The sequence below is a fragment of the Dipodomys spectabilis genome, unplaced genomic scaffold, assembly GCF_019054845.1.
Source record: "Dipodomys spectabilis isolate Male_0828 unplaced genomic scaffold, ASM1905484v1 ptg000095l, whole genome shotgun sequence".
Taxonomy (NCBI): domain Eukaryota; kingdom Metazoa; phylum Chordata; class Mammalia; order Rodentia; family Heteromyidae; genus Dipodomys; species Dipodomys spectabilis.
Genome location: NW_024870772.1, coordinates 38,401,184 through 38,420,024, shown reverse-complemented (window position 1 = coordinate 38,420,024; position 18,841 = coordinate 38,401,184). Strand labels below are relative to the sequence as shown.

Sequence of the window (18,841 nt, the reverse complement as noted above, 5' to 3'; positions counted from 1 at the left end):
ATCTGTTGTGGGCTTGCTAGTGTCAAGTATTTGCTAGGAACTAATGACATAGAGATGAAAGCAAAGAGCCCTTGCTCAAAGAAGCAAATCAATCCAGGTCCCCTAACTAACTTATAAGTAACACAATTAACATAGCTGTGGAATTATTATTAGTATCTATTACAGAGAGGGCCCAAAAATCTAGAAGTAAAAAAAACGAGAAACCCAATGACACAGACAAACAATATCAAGCCGTTAAATAATTGCATGCTGAGACAGTCAATGAAGAACCACTATGAAATTGGAAACATGGAGCCAGTCACGGTGGCAATAAGCCTGTAATCCTAGCTACTTGGGAGGTGATGATTGAGGCAAAGTAGGGGGGAGGGAGGGAATCGTGATTTGAGGCCAGCATAGACAAAAAAATAAAGGCAAAGAAAATTTGTGAGACTTCATCGCAACCAGTATCTAAGCACAGTGGTGCACATTTCTCACCCTAACATAAGCATAAATTAGAGGATCACAGTTCAGATGGGCCCTGGCATAGAGACAGCTTCTAAAATAAACAACATAAAAAATTCTGGTAGATTTGGCCAAGTGGTAGAAATCCTGTCTGGCAAGTATGAGGTCTGAATTCAAATCCCAGTAGAGGAGGGAAGGAAGGACGGAAGGAAGGAAGGAAGGAAGGAAGGAAGGAAGGAAGGAAGGAAGGAAGGAGCAAACAAACTGGAAAGGAAGGAGAAAATTGGGATTTAGATGCTTCTTAAAATAACAAGAATATACAAGAGTGTTTAGTATAGCTTGAATCATTATACAGATGTCTTTGGAACAGATATCTTACAAAATATATAATTTAAATAAAATTCTTTCAAGTAAATTTCTTTTCTTATTTATTTTCAGTTGCTTCAAAATAATTTTCTTTTTTAAATAAGTTTTTTATTGTGAAAATATTGTACAGAGGGGTTACAGTTACATGAGCAAGGTAATGAGTACATTTCTTATCAAGCACTGTTGCCTCCTCCTTTGTTTTTCCCCTACCTTCCCTTCCCTCCCATCTCCACAACTACAACCCCCCATTTCTTTAGTGCACAAAAACTTATAACAAAACATATCCAAAAAATGAAAACACAATAGGCAATAATATGATTTCAAGAAAGTCTGATTAAAAGTTTAGTTTGCCTTTGTATTTTTTTAAGTTGAACAATATTAGAAAACAATGTTTTCTGTCTTGCAGTTATATTACTGCCATTCTCCCAAAACATAGAAATTCAAAATTTTGACCCCTTCTTGGATCCCTTAGAACCTGCGGATTTTTTCCCAGACTTTTAAATTCCCATATATATATATATATATATATATATAGACCCTATTTCTTCCCATATGGAGACATTCTCTACCAAAATGTCTTTCAAAGCCAAGACAAACATAAGCCCCCCTCCCACTCACCCATGAGTACCTTAACAACTATCACTTCAACCATGAACTATGCAGTTTCTTGGCTTTCAGAAGCTTTTGATCTAAAGTACAGTTGCCCCTTCTTACCTACAATACAGAAAAGCCACGGCTTCTACCACAACTGAAGCACTACCTCAAGCCTTGGGATTAAAATTTATTTGCACGAGCCCCCAGAAACCTTGAAGTCTTTTCATTTGCTCTACTCAATTTTTACTTTCTTTACAGTTACATAAAATATTTTATGTAACGTATGCAGATAAGACAAGAATCAAAGCTGGAGAATCGAAAAGAATTTTAATCAGCTCACTAGACCAATTTGTCAAATTCTTTTGATTTCTCTCAAACACCTTCAAAGGCACATTGCTAGCAATTAATCTTTAGCTTTAGTGTAGATTAGCTTTCGATCCTCTATGGAGGAACTCTTCTCTTTTGGATCCCCAAGAGAATTATTGAAAACGAAATACAGTGGAAATAGGGGCTATATACCATGGGGGAAGAACACAGTACATTATAAGTACATTAAAAACAAACAAAATACACCCAGAAATTCAGGAGGTCGGTCATTTATCCCTTGCGTTTTAGACTTTTTTGTAGCCTATCAAGCCCAATCGTTCTTTGTCTCTCTTTTTCTTTCTTCTCTCTCTCTCTTTCCTGTTTTCTTCTTCCTCCTTCTCTTCCTTTTCCTCCTCCTCTTCCTTTTCCTCCTCTTCTTCCCCCTTCTCCTTCTTCTTGGTTTGAACTCAGAGTTTTACACTTGCAAGGCTAACCTAGTACTACTTCAACCACACTTTGAACCTTTTTGCTTCAGATTGCTGCTCAGATAGTGTCTCATGTTTTTGCCCAGGTTGCTTTCAGACAGAGATCTGAGTAACTGATCTGCCTCCTGAGTAACTTGGATTAAAGAAGTATACAATGACATTTGCTTGTGCTTTGAAATAGTGTCTGACCATCTTTTTCCAAAGCTGGTCTTGAACTGTGATCTTCCCATCTCTGCCTCCCTAGTAGCTGGAATTAGGGGCATGAGCTGCCATTCTCTTTCTTGTACCTGTTTTTCTTTTACCCACTAATTTCCCCTGAGGTTTACCCCAAATGGGATTTTTCAAGATACTCTTTTGAGCTTTAGACCTTTATTTTGTCTTACTGTTTACTTGGAGACAGCATCCCACATCAACCACTTTTTATCACAACTTAGCACTAACCCTCCAGGTGAATTAAACATTTATTGAGTATCTGCTGATTTCTAGGCATGTATTGGGCAACAAAGAAAAAAAAAAGATAATAAAACTACCACTCTAACTTCAACGTAGCCTATATTCGTATTGAGATACAAGCATATGCACCATTGTAATACTGTATATCTCATGATGATCCTAAGGAGAATGAGTGAACCTAATTAATAGGTTCAGAAAAAGTTTCCAATAGACAAGGGATTATAAATTAGGACTTGCAGATTCCTGCCAGATTGAGGGAACATTCTTACCTATTGTGAATTAAGGCATATGAGATATTTGGGTATTATTAACAATCCAATAAAAATGAACAGTAAGTAGCTTGCTATGATGACAACATATACCTTAATCCCAGCCTTCAAGAAACGGAGGTAGGAGGATCCTGAGTTCAAAGCTAATGTGGGCTGTGTAGTAAGAACCTGTCTGAAAATGAACACCAAAAAAAACCTGAACAATAAAATTCTAGAAAACTCTAGAAATGTTGTATGGACCAACCAAGTTGATTGTTAGATATCAGAGGGCCATGAAGGTTATGTGCTTGTTGTAGACACGAGAAGGGGAAAGGGAGTTTAATGAGGCCATAGTCACCACTGAGTTTTAGCAGCACTAGTACAGCATGGAAAAGATGGCTCCATGTGGGTTCTCAGGATTGCTCTGTGAGTCCTCAGTAGTCACCCTAGAAAGAGATCATCAGGATGGACTGCTGGTAAAGGAATCTAATTGGATGAGAGACCAGAGTAGCCAGAGACAAATCAGAGACTAGGAGCTGAATTGTCCACTGAGAAGAAGAAATGATATGTGAAAGGTGAGATGCTTTAGAAATATTAGTAGGCAGTAGGAATAAAGTAACTGGTTGAGAGATTTTTGAGCTGACACTATATCTGAGAGGCCTTGACATATAGTAGTGAGTTAAATCAGACAAATGTAAGCTACCTGGCTTTGCCAAGTGCTAGAGAGACTTGTAAAGATGAAAATGAAAAGCCCTAAGGATCATAGTAGCTAAGCAGATCAGAGGACACCAGAGAACAGTGAGAGCCATGATGGAATTGGAAAGGCAGAAGCTGGAGATGCCAAGGAGCCAAGTAGCATCTGAAAGGAGATCACTCATGTTGCAGTGAGGATATCACTGGGAAGCCGATTGAGAAGGAATCATTTCAGTTAGGCCTTGCTTGTGAATGGTGTCCATGGCCCAATTTGGGGCTGCCCCAGGCCAGCTATCAGGCTGAGCTTGAAGTCAGACTGTCTTAAGCAATGTAAGGATCAGAGGGGCTTTGTGTCCTCTGTGCCCAGAATCCCAATGCATACCAGCTGCTGGTGTCACAGTTTCCCTCATCTTCTTTCACAATGCCACCACACTCCCTTTCCATCTGGGTGGTCACCATACTGTCCTAGACAGCACCTGTTGCCTGGCCTGTTTGCCTCTATGCCTTGCTTCAAACATCTTTCCCACATTCCCATGTCCCATTTGCTACCATTACTCACCGTCTACCTACTAAAGTGTGAACTCCTTGATCCCCAGCAAATGGTGATGGTCGTTTTTCTCAGCCATGTCTCCCAATTCTTCACCTTAAAAACTACTGAGTTTTCTGCTGATCGTGATTTAGCTGTTCCAGATCAAACTTCTGTTTCAAATACTTAGGCCAACCTACCTTCCTCTGTCATGTCCACCATCAAAAGCTCATGCGCCCACTCTGCCCAGCTAATCTTGGCAAGCATTTTTTAGTCACCTACCTCTTGAGGCCCCTGCTCAGCTCCGCCATGCCATGGCAATATCCACAGGTGATAGGTGGTGAATCAGAACATATGATGTGCTTTTGAACTTCTGAGTTCATGGTAATGACCAGGTGAATGTTGAGCACATGATTAAACTAAGGCATGGTAGGAACTATGGAGGTTGTCTAGACTTTTGAGGAGAAGGGCATTTTTGTGTACATATTCATTAAAAAAATAAATTCAACAAAGTCATGTCCCTTTTCTCCCTTTCCTCTCTCCCTGTTCACCTTTCCTTCCCCTTCCTCTTAGTAGGTGGGCCCTTCAGAGAAAAATCAAAGCTTCACCTTACCTAGGTGGTATTCTAGAATTAATGGGGGAAAAAACAATTTCCCCAGACAAGGCATCTATTTTCTCTTTATCTTGGTTGGCTTCTTGTGCTTTTTCTGTCCTCCTTTGCTTTCTTCTCAATAAAGTGGCCAGGAATGGACAAGGCCTGGGAAAAGTGATTTCAAGCAGTGGTTGGCCATTTCTAGAAAGAGAGAGGCCATCTAAGGCAGGGAGCTAGGACCACAGCGTGCCTAAATCACAACCCTGTGGACCTACCAATGGGTATATGTGAAGCTACATTCCCTCCTCTCATCCCAGAGATAAGTGAGCATCATTATATGCTAAAAGAAGACAGAAAAACAGCAAGGTCAATTTTATGTCCAAATACTTTTTTTTTTTTTTTGCCAGTCCCAGGGTTTGAACTCAGGGCCTGAGTACTGTTCCTGAGCTTGTTTTGCTCAAGTCTACTGTTCTACCACTTGATCTACAGGTTCACTTCTGGCTTTTTTGGTAGTTTATTGGAGATAACATTCTCACATACTTTCCTTCCCAGGCTGACTCTCTCAACCTCCTAAGTAGCTAGGATTATAGGCATGAGCCATGGGTGCATGGTGTGTTGGAAAGATTTTATGTTCTGTGTTACAATTCAAAGAAGAGGAAAAGAGAGCTAGAATTTTTGTTATAGCAGTATGTTCCAATTTATGCATTTGGTTTTGATCAGTTAAGCACCTTATCTAATATGAAAAAGGAAACAGAATAAAAATAATTATTGAAAAAATTCTATTTGTTATAAGATAAAATTTCTTGTTAAGAAATTAATTTTAGGCCAGGCACTAGTGGCTCATGCCTGTAATCCTAGCTATGTAGGAAGATAAGATCTGGGGATAGTGGTTCAAAGCCGTCCTGGGCAGGAAAGTCTATGAGACTCTTATCTACAATTAACCACTGAAAAATTGGAAATGGAGCTATGGCACAGATACTCATGTGCTAGCCATGAGCACAATAGCTTTGAGAAAGCACTCAGGCCCTGAGTTCAAGCCCCAAAACAGTCAAAATAAAAAAAGAAAATATATTTTAAATACTTTCATTATAGAAGAATACATTCCTATGAAACATTTTCTTTTTTGGGGGGGGGGGGTAGGGGTTTCTGATCGTGGGCCTGAACTCTGGGCCTGGGCGCTATCCCTCAGCTCTTCAGCTCAAGGCTAGCGCTCTACCACTTGAGCCACAGAGCCACTTCTGGCTTTTTTTTCTTTTGCTAATGTGGTGCTGAGGAATCGAACCCAGGGCCTCATGCATGCAAGGCAAGCACATTACCACTGAGCCACCTTCCCAGCCCCTGTGAAACATTTTCTACTTGTGCTTTTTTTTTGTTTTGTTTTGATTCTGGTAGAATGTTGATCAGATCACATAATTAGGTTTTGTTTCATCATAGAACAAAATTTTAAATAGAAATATTGTAAAATCTTTATAAACAGTAAGAATGAGGGTCAAGTAGAGATGTATGTTATTTCTCATTACCCTAAACATATTTAAATACACAAGGCTTTGTAGCAACTATTTTGGGTGTTTGATCCTTGAGCAGATCAGGAGGAATGTTCTAGTGGGTAGTCATTGTGTATGTTGACTGAGTTTAAAGTCTGGAGTGGTTTTCAGCAGTGATCATAGAACCTTCAGAGAAAATCGATTGTGATTTTTATGTTACCTTTTTATCTTCTTCTCATCACTTTGTTTGATATCAGCTTTTAGATCTGCATGTCCAGAGAAAGAAAAGACAGATCAAAAGTTCACCAATTCTCTGGTGCTTTTCTAAAGAACTGAGTGGCATTGAGACAATCATTTCTAAGCTCTGATCTCCTCTTTCAGGAGACACTTGTATTTTCAAATAGTCACATTCCAAGCCTGTCTATTCACCACTCCATACGTGGCTTCGCCACAGAAATAACAAGTCATATATCAGTAAGCATATCTTAAAAGTCTCATTGTTTTCCTTACCTTGGGAGCATTCTATTTCAGTAGAAGTTTAATTTTTCCCAGTGAATTTTCACTTTAATTCCTAGTGACATACATACTACAATGTGGGTTGAGTCTAGATAGATTTTGACAAATCCCTATCCCTTTTGTTTTGAATCCACTGTATTTAGCACCATGTCTAAACAGTAAAATATTTGTTGAATGAAAAACAACAGTTGTTAACCTCTTAATTAGATACTCTTGTCTCTAGGTTTCACAATCAGTTTGAGACATTTAAAACAAGTTTAGCTTTTACTCAACGTCTGAGAGTTTTAGGATTACACTGTCATAAAGAGAAGAAACTCTTTGAGTCCATAAAAAGGACTGATCAATTAACATCCATATGAGTGGAGAGTCATTGAAAAGGAACTGTGAATTATTACAACTCACCTAAGAGTTTTCAAACTCTAGCATATTTTAGGAGATTTCACATTGTTTCCTAGGGACAGGGACTAGCAAAAATATAGCATGCAGCAAATATATATTATACCTCCTGATTGGTTGATATTGAACCCTAGAATTGTGGGGTTTATTATTGTTATTATAAACGAATAGTAACAGCAATCTGAAATGATGAAGGAAAGGGTGGAATGAAACACTTCATGAGGAGAATGATTCAGTGATCTACTGTAACCAATGTACAGCAATCCCTCCTTACCCACGAGGAACATTCCATGAGGGTCTATGAAAGGCAGTATCCAATGCTACATAAGATAGCATTTTCCTCCATACCTTTGAAAAAGTTTAGTTTATAAATTATGCACAGTCAGAGATTAAGCACAACTAATAACAAAATAAAACATATGTAAACTATGCTACAATAACTTTTTTCAATCTTAGACAATCTATTTATGGAGTGTTCTGTGTATTCAATATTTCCAAACAGCACCTGATGTCAAGTAATTAAACTATAGAAAGGAAAACTATAGTGAAACCCTGGTGGGCTCAAGTGAGGGCAAAGTTGAAAAGGGTCCATATAGATCTAAAGTCAAATTCCATCCATAGCCCTTTGGTAGCCAGATGTATAGACAGATAACATCGTGGTATCTCTGAGTTATCAGCCCTAAGGTTAGCATTTGTCATTCAAAGCAAAACAAAAGAACATAGGATTGAAGAAAAATGGGCACAGACAAGATCTCAACAAAGGAATCAGAACTGGATAGGAGGCAGTGGTTCTAGTGAGTTTCTTTATTAATCCAGAGTTGAGTGAATTTTAGGTTCAAATAATTAATTGTTTGAATTTCTTGGCTATATAACAAGAATCTGATTTAGGTTGACTTCTTCCCATTCTAGATAAAGAATTGTTTAATAACAGCTTCTGGAAAATAATACCATTTGTAAGTTGGATTTCAATAAGCAGCAATAAATAAGTAACAACACTTCTCTAATTGGCACACAGGGATTTCTGAATTATACAATAACAATTCAACGAAGTGACTTATGAAGGAAAATTATTTATCCCAACAACAATTCAACAGTAAGATTTCCTGGCTGTCAAGAACCATTCCTAGGTGTTGCTAATACATTCAGGAGTGGCCAATAGGAGGAGTCTGACTAGATTCCCAACACTGCTAGGTTAATCTCAACCAGCAGGCAGATTGGGTCCAAAAACCTTTGATTGTGAATGAGTTACGTGGCACCGAGCCTTTTTCTAGGGAGATGGTAAAGCAAATGGAAGCGTGTAAGGTGCTTAACACAGTGGAGATAGTTCCAAAGGTACCCATGGTAGAGAAAAATCCAAGAGCCCCAACTATACAGATGGGATGGAAATTCCTACGGATCCTGAGGTGCCAGGGCATGCAACTCCACTGTGTGCCTCCTACCTAACTAAGATGCGGCTGCAACCCAGTTGTAACCCTATCACCTTCCAGCTACGTGTCTTTGAGTAAGTCCTTTCTCCAAATGTCACTCTCCTCTGAAACAAAAAAAGCTATACCAGCCTGCAAGGCAGAAGTGAAGTCACCTTTTAGACATTCACATGTCCAAAACTCTCTCTTGTCCCTCCTAACTCACTCCCTTTAACCGTCAACCATCAAGTGCCATGACCTATAAGTTCAATCGATTTTTTGCTTGCCAATCCTTCTAGAACATTTCGGCATACCTTACCTCTATAGTCCTTCCTTGAACTCTCCATCCTTCAACATGTCACACTGTCTACGACTTTGACGTTTTTGTAAGAGACAAGCCTGTGGTGCTGATATTGTTTCCCTATAATCCATCCTTGACAGGGCAAGAACGCTTGAGAGCTTTTGAAATTGCAAATCTGATCCCGTGGCTCCTACTTAAAACCCATAAGTTCTTGCATGCTGAATGAAAACCAAACTCCTTAACCTGAATTTTAATGTTCTGAACATTCTGCAACTCCTGCCTCTATTCCTTTATCCTCAATCATAATGTTCTCTCCCTTTAAACACACATGTCTACTGTGCTATTAACTTATGTAGTAGGTTTCCCTCTCCCATGCCCAGCCCAGAAATAGGGATTTCCTTGTTCATTGGACACATTTCCTTCACATGGCTAACTTCACAGTTTAACACAGCTAACTTCCTCACATACTGCCTACGGTAGTGTAGTACCTCATTGAATATTAGGGTTTCTAAAGTTCCCCTCTCAAAATACTGTGTGTGTGTGTGTGTGTGTGTGTGTGTGTGTGTGTGTGTGTGTGTGTGTGTGTGTGTGTGTGTGTGTGTGTGTGTGTGTGTGTGTGTGTGTACTGAAAGTAGGCTTGAGCTTAAGGGTTTATACTCTTGCTTAGCTTTCTCTTCAAGGCTGATTCTCTACCACTTGAGCCGTACCTTCTACTTCAGGCTCTTTGCTAGTTAATTGGAGACAAGAGAGTCTCTTAGATTTGTCTACGCAGGCTGGCTTCAAACTGTAATCCTCAAATCTCAGCCAGCTGAACACTTAGGATGACAGATGTAAACTACCAGCACCCAACTGTCAAAATAGTTTCTTGTAATGATTAGTTTTCTGATTTCCCTGGTGCTCCAAGGAAAGGTGGCAGCAAAGTATAGTTTGTAGAACTGCCTGGGTCACATCCTGACTGCTGTTTGTGAAATTGTTCATCACCTTCATGACTCAATTTTCTCATCTGTAAAATGGGAGAAAATAATGCTGCCTACCTCACAGAGTTATTATGAGACATGGATGAGATATTCAAGGTTTAACTGCTTGACTGATGCATAGGAAGGAAGGAAGTCTATAATAAGCTGAGATATTTATATACATATAATGGATACTAAGTACAAATTTCTGTTGTTTTGTGTTACTTTTTAAAGTTGTATTGTTATTATAAAGGTGATGTACAGAGGGATTACTGTTTCCTAAGTCAGGAGATGAATGGATTTCTTTTGGACCATGTCACCCCTTCCTTTACTCTCTCCCAGTTTTTCCCTCCTGTGCCCACTAGTTGTATAGTTCATTTTCAACATAGCACCTACTGAGTGCTGCATTTGTTCACCCTGTCCCTCCATTTTTAGCCTTCCTGATGTCCCCCACAAAGACAGATAAATGAGATAAAATTTAAAAAATGTCTTGCATTTTCTTCATTTTGGGTTATCTTGATAAAACTGGAGTTCTGGGTCTGAAAAGTAGCTTAGTAGACTAGCTCTGTGTGTGTGTGTGTGTATGTGTGTACAGGGGCTTAACTTAAGGCCTTATACTCTTGCTTAGCTTTCCTCTCAAGACTGGCTCTCTACCACTTGAGCCACACCTCCACTTCTGGCTTTTTGCTAGTTAAGTGGAGATAAGAGAGTCTCTCAGATTTGTCTACCCAGGCTGGCTTCAAACTATAATCCTCAAATCTCAGCCTTTCACATAGCAGAATTACATGCATGAGCTACCTATATCCTGCTTTAAACAGTCATTGATTAACATATATAAGGAACTAGATTCAATCCTCTGTACCCCCCAACCCTCTAAAAAAGTTAGAATCTCCCAAGTAAAAAACTACTGAATTTGCTTTCCTCTGCACTCACTTTTTCTGTCTATGAACAACAAGGAGACATAAAGTCTAATCAAAGTGTTCTCTAGCCAACTACAGAATCAGCATCTTTTCCCTTACCTGTTGTAGGTTCTGCCTCTCCCCAGTCCTGAATTCCTCTCCTATTTCTGAGCCCTTCCCTTAGAGCCTGGGAGGTCTAGTACCCACCCAAAATATGTTAGCCTTGAAGTAAATTAAAACATTCTCAATTGCCCCACATACCCTGCAAAAAATAAACCAACAAAACTCCAGAGTGTGTTTTCTTTTTCTCAAGTACATTTCAAAGGCAAAACTGCACATTAATGCAGCATGGGGTATATGACAATTTTAAGATCTTTAGAGGAGCAGGTCAAACAAAACAAAGAGCCCCCTCCACACCCACCCACTTCCATGGGCCATTACGTTTTTATGAATACATGGCCATGTGGGGAGGGGGTGGACACAAACTCAATACACATTACACCTTGCCACTGAGTGCTGTGGAGTTGTCCTGATTACCTGGTACTTGCCAGGCTTTAGAAGTTATTGTCATTTTGATTCTCAGATGAGTCACCCCAGACTCTTGCTCCCAGCGCTACTTCATTATGATTCAGTGCAAAGGAGTGAGCAGGCTGGGACTTCCGGAGTGAATGTGTGTCGGTGGGGGTTGCTGTGACTCCGGGTTGGCATGAGGTTTAATTGACACCTTTGATATAGCCTAAGACAGAACCGGCACCTCCCACTGCTGCTGCGAGGACGTCAGCCTTTACGCAGGAAAGGCATCTGCTGATGAATCCTGCATCTCATTCAGTGTGCTGGGGGAGCAGCCTGAGCCATCCCTAACTCATAATCCAACGGCCTCCCTTTTATTTCCGCGGGTGCTTGGCTTAGTGCTGAGAAGAGATTTTTGCCTCTTGCTATTGTCAGGTCAAATACTGTGTCCATGTTAGAACTCATAGAAGGTAAGTGGCTTCCCCGTGGCTCACCCCACCCTCGTGGCAAGTGTTTATCATGTGCCCCCCCATCCCGAATGTGTGTGTCTCCTGTTTAATTCGACTTCACTCACTGTGGAACTGAAATACTGTCTTTAGCAGTGAAATAGAGGCTGCCTTCCTATCTTTAGAAAGTCCTGTTGTTAAGGTTTACTTTTTAAATCTTTTTATAAAAGTCATGTCTTGAATGGTGTTACCTAGAGAATAGCTACCTTGAATGCTGTGGCTTTATCTTGGCTTAGTGATAATGGTGTATAAAAGTTGAAAAATCGGGCAGAATTCCAGTCTTTTGAACCTGTTAGCAGATTTTTATGTTCACCGGCAGCAAAGTCAAACTGTGAGTTTTTCCTTTCACTGCCTGTGGCCAATTACTTTTTATCCTGTCCCTCAGAATCAGCCTGGAGATAGATGGGTCACAAGTGATGTAGGAACTTCTAGAAGGGAGTTATCAAATCTAAAAGCACAATGATCTGTTTTATCAAGTCACTAAGAATGCCAGTTGTGATCTGAGCTAATACTTTGTCTTACTGGGTTAAGACTGGGCACTTGAAGAATTAAGGTTTCTCTCATTGTAAGGGCTTCAAGACCTTAACCATAGTCCTATTGTCTGTTGGTATAAAGCCCTCATTAATAAATCCATCAGGGAAATTGTGGAAAAAGTACATTAAAAAACATTATATAACCTGTATTAAACACAGAATTAACAAAGCAGTACCTGTCTAAAGATGCTTACTTACTTTTTAAGTTTTTCTTCAGGGGGGAACATTAAAGAGAGGTCTCTCTGGTTATTTCTCTGACAAGATGAATTGTCATTAAAATGCTTTAATCTTCTTTGTGCTTCTTTGTGTTTCCAGTTAATGGAACCCCTGGCAGTCAGCTCTCCACTCCACGCTCTGGCAAGTCGCCAAGCCCTTCACCCACCAGCCCAGGAAGCCTGCGGAAGCAGAGGGTAAGCAAGCAAGCAAGCTACCTGTGTGCATACGGTCTATCTGAACCTTGACACAGGTATTGCAGCAAATAGTGTTCCTTGTCTCCAGAGAATAAATCAAGCCAGTGCAGGTGGATGACCCGAAGTCGGTCACTTCTCACTGCTCTGAGTTAACTAGAACTCCAAGCTTTCCATTCTTATCAACTTGTCCAACTCTTAACTCTGAGAAGCAGTATATATTGGCTGGTTCCCTTTTAAAAAAAAACAAAACACCAACTTCCTCTTTTGTTGTTTTGGATGCACAGGCTTTATTACCACTGGTTTGTAAGCTTCCTTAGTTGTAATGAGTTTTAGTAGGTGACATCACTGATCACCAGACTCTTAAAGAATAGTGCTGTTAATTCAGTGGAAAGACCGGGTAGAGGGTTTGTTCCATGGCATAGAAGGGTGGTACCGAGAACCCATGGAGCAGGGTATGGGGTTAGTAGAATATGTGGGGTTTTTTTTTGTTGTTGTTGTTGTTTTTTCTTTTGTCGGTCATGGGACTTGAACTCTAGGCCTAGGCACTGTCCCTGTGCTTTTCAGCTCAAGGCTAGCACTCTACCTCTTGAGCCACAACGCCACTTCCAGTTTTCTAGTGGTTTATTGGAGATAAGAGTCTCATGGACTTTTCTGCCCGGGCTGGCTTTGAACCATGATCCTCAGATCTCAGCCTCCTGAATAGCTAGGATTACAGGCATGAGCCACTGGCACCCAGCTGGATATGTGGTTTTGTGAATGAAATCCACATTGAGCACCCTCCCTTTAATCATTTCTTACATTTATTTTAAGCATCTTATGTAATTACAGAGAAATTGGCTGAGCTTAGAGACAAAGTGGAAAACTTGCTGGAAACAGGGTTAGATTTTCTGTGCTGAGGACATGGGTGTGGTGGGGCGGGGTAGTTTTTTATTCAATATGGAGGGGCTACTGGTTTTGTTGCTTTACAACTAGCACCATTTGTCCTGTCACAATTACTAAGGCAAGAATAAGAGGGTTGGAGAGCAAGGGATAGTGTTTGGAAGAAATCAAAAGCACATCATAGTCTGGATTTCAGAAGTGAGGTAGGAAGAATATGCGCCCTGAGGAGATGTGGTGATGATATTCACTGAATATTTTAACAAGCAATATTGGAAGCTCTTGTACTAAAATGCTGGATTCTTCAATTGAGTATCTTGTGTTACATGTTCTAAAATACCACTTCCAAGTTCCATAACCTTAAGCTTCATCTTCATCCAAGATGGAAGTCCTTCCCTTCAGTTCTCCTGCCCAGGCTGCCAGAACCATTAGTCATCTCAAGGTGGGGCACAAGGAAGACTCATTTAGCCCTCCATCCTGGAGTCTTCTGTACCAATTATCTTTCACCATTGGTTCTCCTGGAAGTAGGGAGAGATTGTTTAGATTGTGAAGCCTGGAGTTTGGCATTAGCTTCTTCACTGGGTTATATCAGAGAACTCTATTATCCATTCTGGGTCCTATTTGGAAAACAAAATAACATAGAAACACAATAACTATATTCCAGTTCCTTGTGAGTGTTTTTACTGAGGTGTTCTTTTTGGTTTCAAGGAACCATAATGATCCACTGATAAAATGAATTGGTCCAATTCATTTACTCTTTTAAGGATCTATCCTGCAGTGCAGGGAGACCTTTTTTTTTTTTTTTGTAAATGTTACCCAGGTTTTTCTACACCAGTGTATACTTTGGAAAGTCACCTAGCATAGAAATGTTTCTTTGTCTTTTGCTCTATTAAACTCTGATTCCAGATTTATTGATATAGCTAGGTGTAGTTGGGATTAAGAATGTAGTTACTGACATTGAAAGTGTTTGAGATTTCCTGCATCTCTCCCTTGGATTGAAACTCCTTCATCTGGGTATAAAGTTTGCTAAGATGTCCTTTGTTGGTAAAATGAGGGTAGAATTTGCATCTTTGCCCTCTGTATTATCTGCTTCAGAAAAAATTTTGTTCATCTGAGGCAGAAAATCTCTATCCAGTTGTGTAGTCATTGACTTACATAATTAAGACTTTTAACAATTGGTAAATATAATCATTTCCCAAAGGATCTGACAGATCCTTCATTTTGCCATTTAAATTACCATTACAATTATCATCTATGAGAGAAAACCTCATTTTAAAGGGACAAAGCATGTATCATCACCTGAAGATCTTAATTATAAACACTTGTTGTAAACTAGATTCTAGATATATTCAAACATGGTTTTATTTCCAAGATTTTGCATTTAGCTTCATCTATTCAAAGATTCTTCTGTTTTCAAGCCTTCAAATCTATGCACTTCCCCCATCTATATATCGTGTCAGTGCATGGAGAAGTTCCTAGCTGCTCTAGTGAGAGGGGCTTTCGTCTGGCTTCATAGATAACTGCATTAAATCACCTCTTCTAGTTAAAATAGGCCTAGAATATCCCTAAACACTAATCCTGTTTCAAATTTGGTAAATATTCTTTTCAAATGGTTGGCTACATTCCTCTGCAGGAAATACTGAAATAAGTGAAAGATGGCATGTGCTAAAAGAAGACACTTCAAAGAATAAATTACCTCTTTTTATTGCAAATTAGAAAACAGCAGCTACTTCTATTTTTTCCTTCTGGGTTGCCTAGCAACATAGCTGGAAAATGAGCTGACAATCCCATACACACACACACACACACACACACACACACACACACACACACACACATACACACACACCTTATTTTTAAATACAGAAACTTAAACTGGGCTTTTTAAAATTTTTTTAAAAAAGAATTGTTGAGATAAATTTGTTCCTTCACAAATAAGATAATTTCTATTTTTATATCTATTAATTATATATAAAAAAACTTTTCTTCCTTTAAAATCACACTCCTGTTACTTCTTTTTTGATCTTTCAAAATAGTGTTATATAATAAGAGCCTACATGTCAGATCTTTTGCTTTATAAACATATCCAGACCAATGTACCAAGTAACCTCCCTGCTTTTCCAAAGCATGGTTATTTAAATTGCTGTCTAGAAGTGTCTGACTGTCTCCCAAAACAGCTCATATAAGGTTCTTTTCCCATCCAAGAACTCTTTTTGTCCCATTTCTTAAGACATAAAGAAGAAATGTGTTATGTTGTGTAGGTTGAATGAAGTTCCCAGTTATACTCCCACAGCACTGACTTTTGCAGATTATATGATCAGTCAGATGATGGGAGGAGTGGGTGGAACAAAATTGAAAAGAAGCCAAATGTAGACACTCTGCAGATCTGAGCTGGTTGCTTGGCTACCAACAGAGAGATCTAGTAGCAGAAAGAGGCAGGAGGGAAAGTAATGGGCAAGGAGTTGGAGAAAAGGGAAGGAGTCTTGGGTAGGAAGTAATTATGCATTCTTCCAGTTGAACAAACATAAAATTTTGAAAAGGCAGTGTCATTTGGGTTTACCCTATGTAAAATCACAACAATTGAGTTGCTACTGAGGGACCAGAATATGCTATTTGCCAGCTGGCACTCTGATAAATTATTTTGTGAGGTTAAGCACATTCCTATCATCCCAGAATGAGAAGAAAATGTTCATGGAAGAGTTGCCTAGACACAGAATAGCAGAGCTGGCCTTGGCAGATGTCAGAGACCATAACTCAGCTGGACACAAGTTAAAGGCAAAAGCTTGTGATAGGTTGGGCAGTATTTTTCTTGCCGTAAAGACAAAATCAGCATCCATTTGTCAATGTACATGGTTTCTCCCTTGTTACTTTTCCTCTAGTCTGATGTTGGTGACTTTAAAAGGTCTGTTAATATTAGAAACCAAAGGATGTCCATTTGGAGTTGCTCCTAAAAGAGCGACAGGGCACCCACAAAAGCCAAGTAAACGAATCTGTCCCGCCCTTCATCTTACAGGACCTGTATCGCCCCCTCTCTTCGGAGGATTTGGACTCAGTAGGAGACTCAGTGTAAAAGTCACAATGGAGCAATGTATATGGTTTGTGATTGGGTGAAGGTTTCACATTTCCTAAACAAATGTCTAACCACAAAATACAAAGGAGTTTTGCATATCTTGAAATGATCAAAATGAAATTATACAAAAGTAAATGTGCAGGCATTTTCTATTTCTGATATTCATCTTCAAGAGAGATTTTTTTTTAAATGTCCCCTCCATTTGATTGGATTGGGGGAAGTTTGAGGTTTCTGTATAAGCCCTGCTTCTAGATAAGGTGCATCTAAGATCCAATATTGTAAACAAGAAAAATTCATTGATGAGATTTGTGTGTGTGAGTGTGTGTGTGTGTGTGTGTGTGTGTGTGTGTGTGTGTGTGTGTGTGCTGGTCCTGGGGCTTCAACTCAAGGCCCAGTCACTGTCTCTGAGCTTTTCTGGTCAAGGCTAACATTCTGTCACTTGAGCTACAGCTCTACTTCCAGATTTTTTTGGTGGTTAATTGGGGATAAGAGTCTCACAGGATTTCCTGGGCAAGCTGGCTTCAAAACTCAATCCTCAGTTCGCAGCCTCCTGAGTAGCTAGGATTCTAGGTATGAGCTACCAGCACCCAAAGATTTTCTTTTTTAAAAAATTTAAGCCATAATAGACATATAGCCACAATTATTCTACATTCAACAGTAAAACAGACTTAAATAGCACAGGAGGACATATTTTTTTTAAGTTTGTATTCTTTAAAATTTTTGGACAACTGTTCTTTTAGAGGTACTTTTATTGTAAAACAATGAAAACAATAGATTTTTCTCTTCCTAAATAGTAAAATTTTTATGATTTTATGAGCTAATATACATGATAAGGAAAATTTTGTGTGGATACATCTCTTGAAGACTAGCATTAAACATAAGAACTTCCATGATTTTGTGTCAGGAAAATCTTATATTTAAAATTAACTTTTTTTTGGAAACAGCATCAGTATAGCGTAAGCTGTATAGAAACATGAGAAGCTTGTTCAGTGGCATTGCTGTAAATGATATATAAATTATATAGTTCTGCCTTACAGTATACATGTCCTTTTTCAAACATGTAAAAAACTTCTGTAAAAATTATGTCTGGATTTCTTCTAGAAAATCAATTTAAGAGACAAACTTTCCTTAAATGGTGCTATGTAAGTGATACCCCTAAAATCTCCATTCTGAAAAATCCTGGTTATTTGGCAATTTTCATATGCAAAACTCCTTTTGTGTTAAACCAAGTAAGTCTATGATTATAACCCATTGTGAAACATTAACCTACTAATTCTGCTCTTCTAGTCTTCTACTTTAAAAAAATTATAGTCAGTTTTGCTCAAGCATAAATTAATTGTTTTAGAATCTGAATGTTAAGAATTAATTTAATGTGTATGGTGTATTGTATTTAAGCCATATCCACGAACATTTACTTTGACTAGCTCAAACACTAACAATTTAAGACTTATAAAGCATGGTTTTGATATTCTCCAGGCTTGACATATCTCAGTGGGTAATAAATTAAAAATGTATGACACCATTTGGAAACTGTTACTTGAAATTTCTTTCAAATTTTACTTGAAAACAGTTTTAAAACGTTTGATTCAAGATGGATAGAAATTCAGTTGTCATACACTGTTTTAAATGTTACTGATTTACCTCCTTGGTGAAATTGTTTAACTGGCAAATTTTGTCATCTGGTTTATCATTATCTATGATACTCTCTCACTTTATAAGTGAATAAAATATTCTAACCAAAAATCAGAAGAAGAAAAATAAAATGTCCAGACAAACAGCATTTGAAAACTTAACCCTGTAATAATTAGTGCCTCATTATCCAATCTGTTGGAAAGAATGACACTTCTCTGGCAGATTTTTCAAGATTTGCAGACTGAACCATTCCATCTTGAAAGAACAGTTCATAATGATACCTGTTCCAGACTTCAAGATTTTAAAACTGTTTCCAATAGAAATGAACAAGACTCCTGCTGAGATCAAAAGGCTGCTTTGTCTTAGCTGAAACAGTAAACATGTGTGAGGTTGCCTATGCTGTGTCTGTTTTAGTTATGTCTTTGTAAAATGCATTACTTAATACAGTTGAGTCCATAAAAGACTAGTATGTATTTGACAAAACTGTCAAAAAATGCAAAGAAAGCAATGGAACAGTTAACTTAAAATCTGGTGGGGTCAGATGGTCCAGAACAAAAATAAATTCTAGTAATTTCAACTTCCCTGCCCTGTCAGTCTTACAGACAACTACTGCTTAGCAGGGTCCAATAAATGCTATTTGTTCTG

The 18,841-nt window shown here is 38.8% G+C and overlaps 1 protein-coding gene across 5 annotated transcripts in view; it reads left to right on the top strand.

Annotated features, from left to right (window-relative positions):
- Dclk1 (doublecortin like kinase 1) overlaps positions 1–18,841 on the top strand; it is a 338,861-nt gene that overhangs the window by 241,148 nt on the left and 78,872 nt on the right. For 2 of the 5 annotated variants that reach the window (XM_042685809.1, XM_042685810.1), the window contains exons 1-2: positions 11,576–11,639; positions 12,524–12,618. In XM_042685809.1, the coding sequence (XP_042541743.1) occupies positions 11,621–11,639; positions 12,524–12,618 (114 nt within the window). In that variant the 5' untranslated portion in view covers positions 11,576–11,620. Of the gene's footprint in view, positions 1–11,575; positions 11,640–12,523; positions 12,619–18,841 lie in introns of those variants that run through there. The other 3 variants (XM_042685807.1, XM_042685806.1, XM_042685808.1) reach the window with 2 other exon arrangements.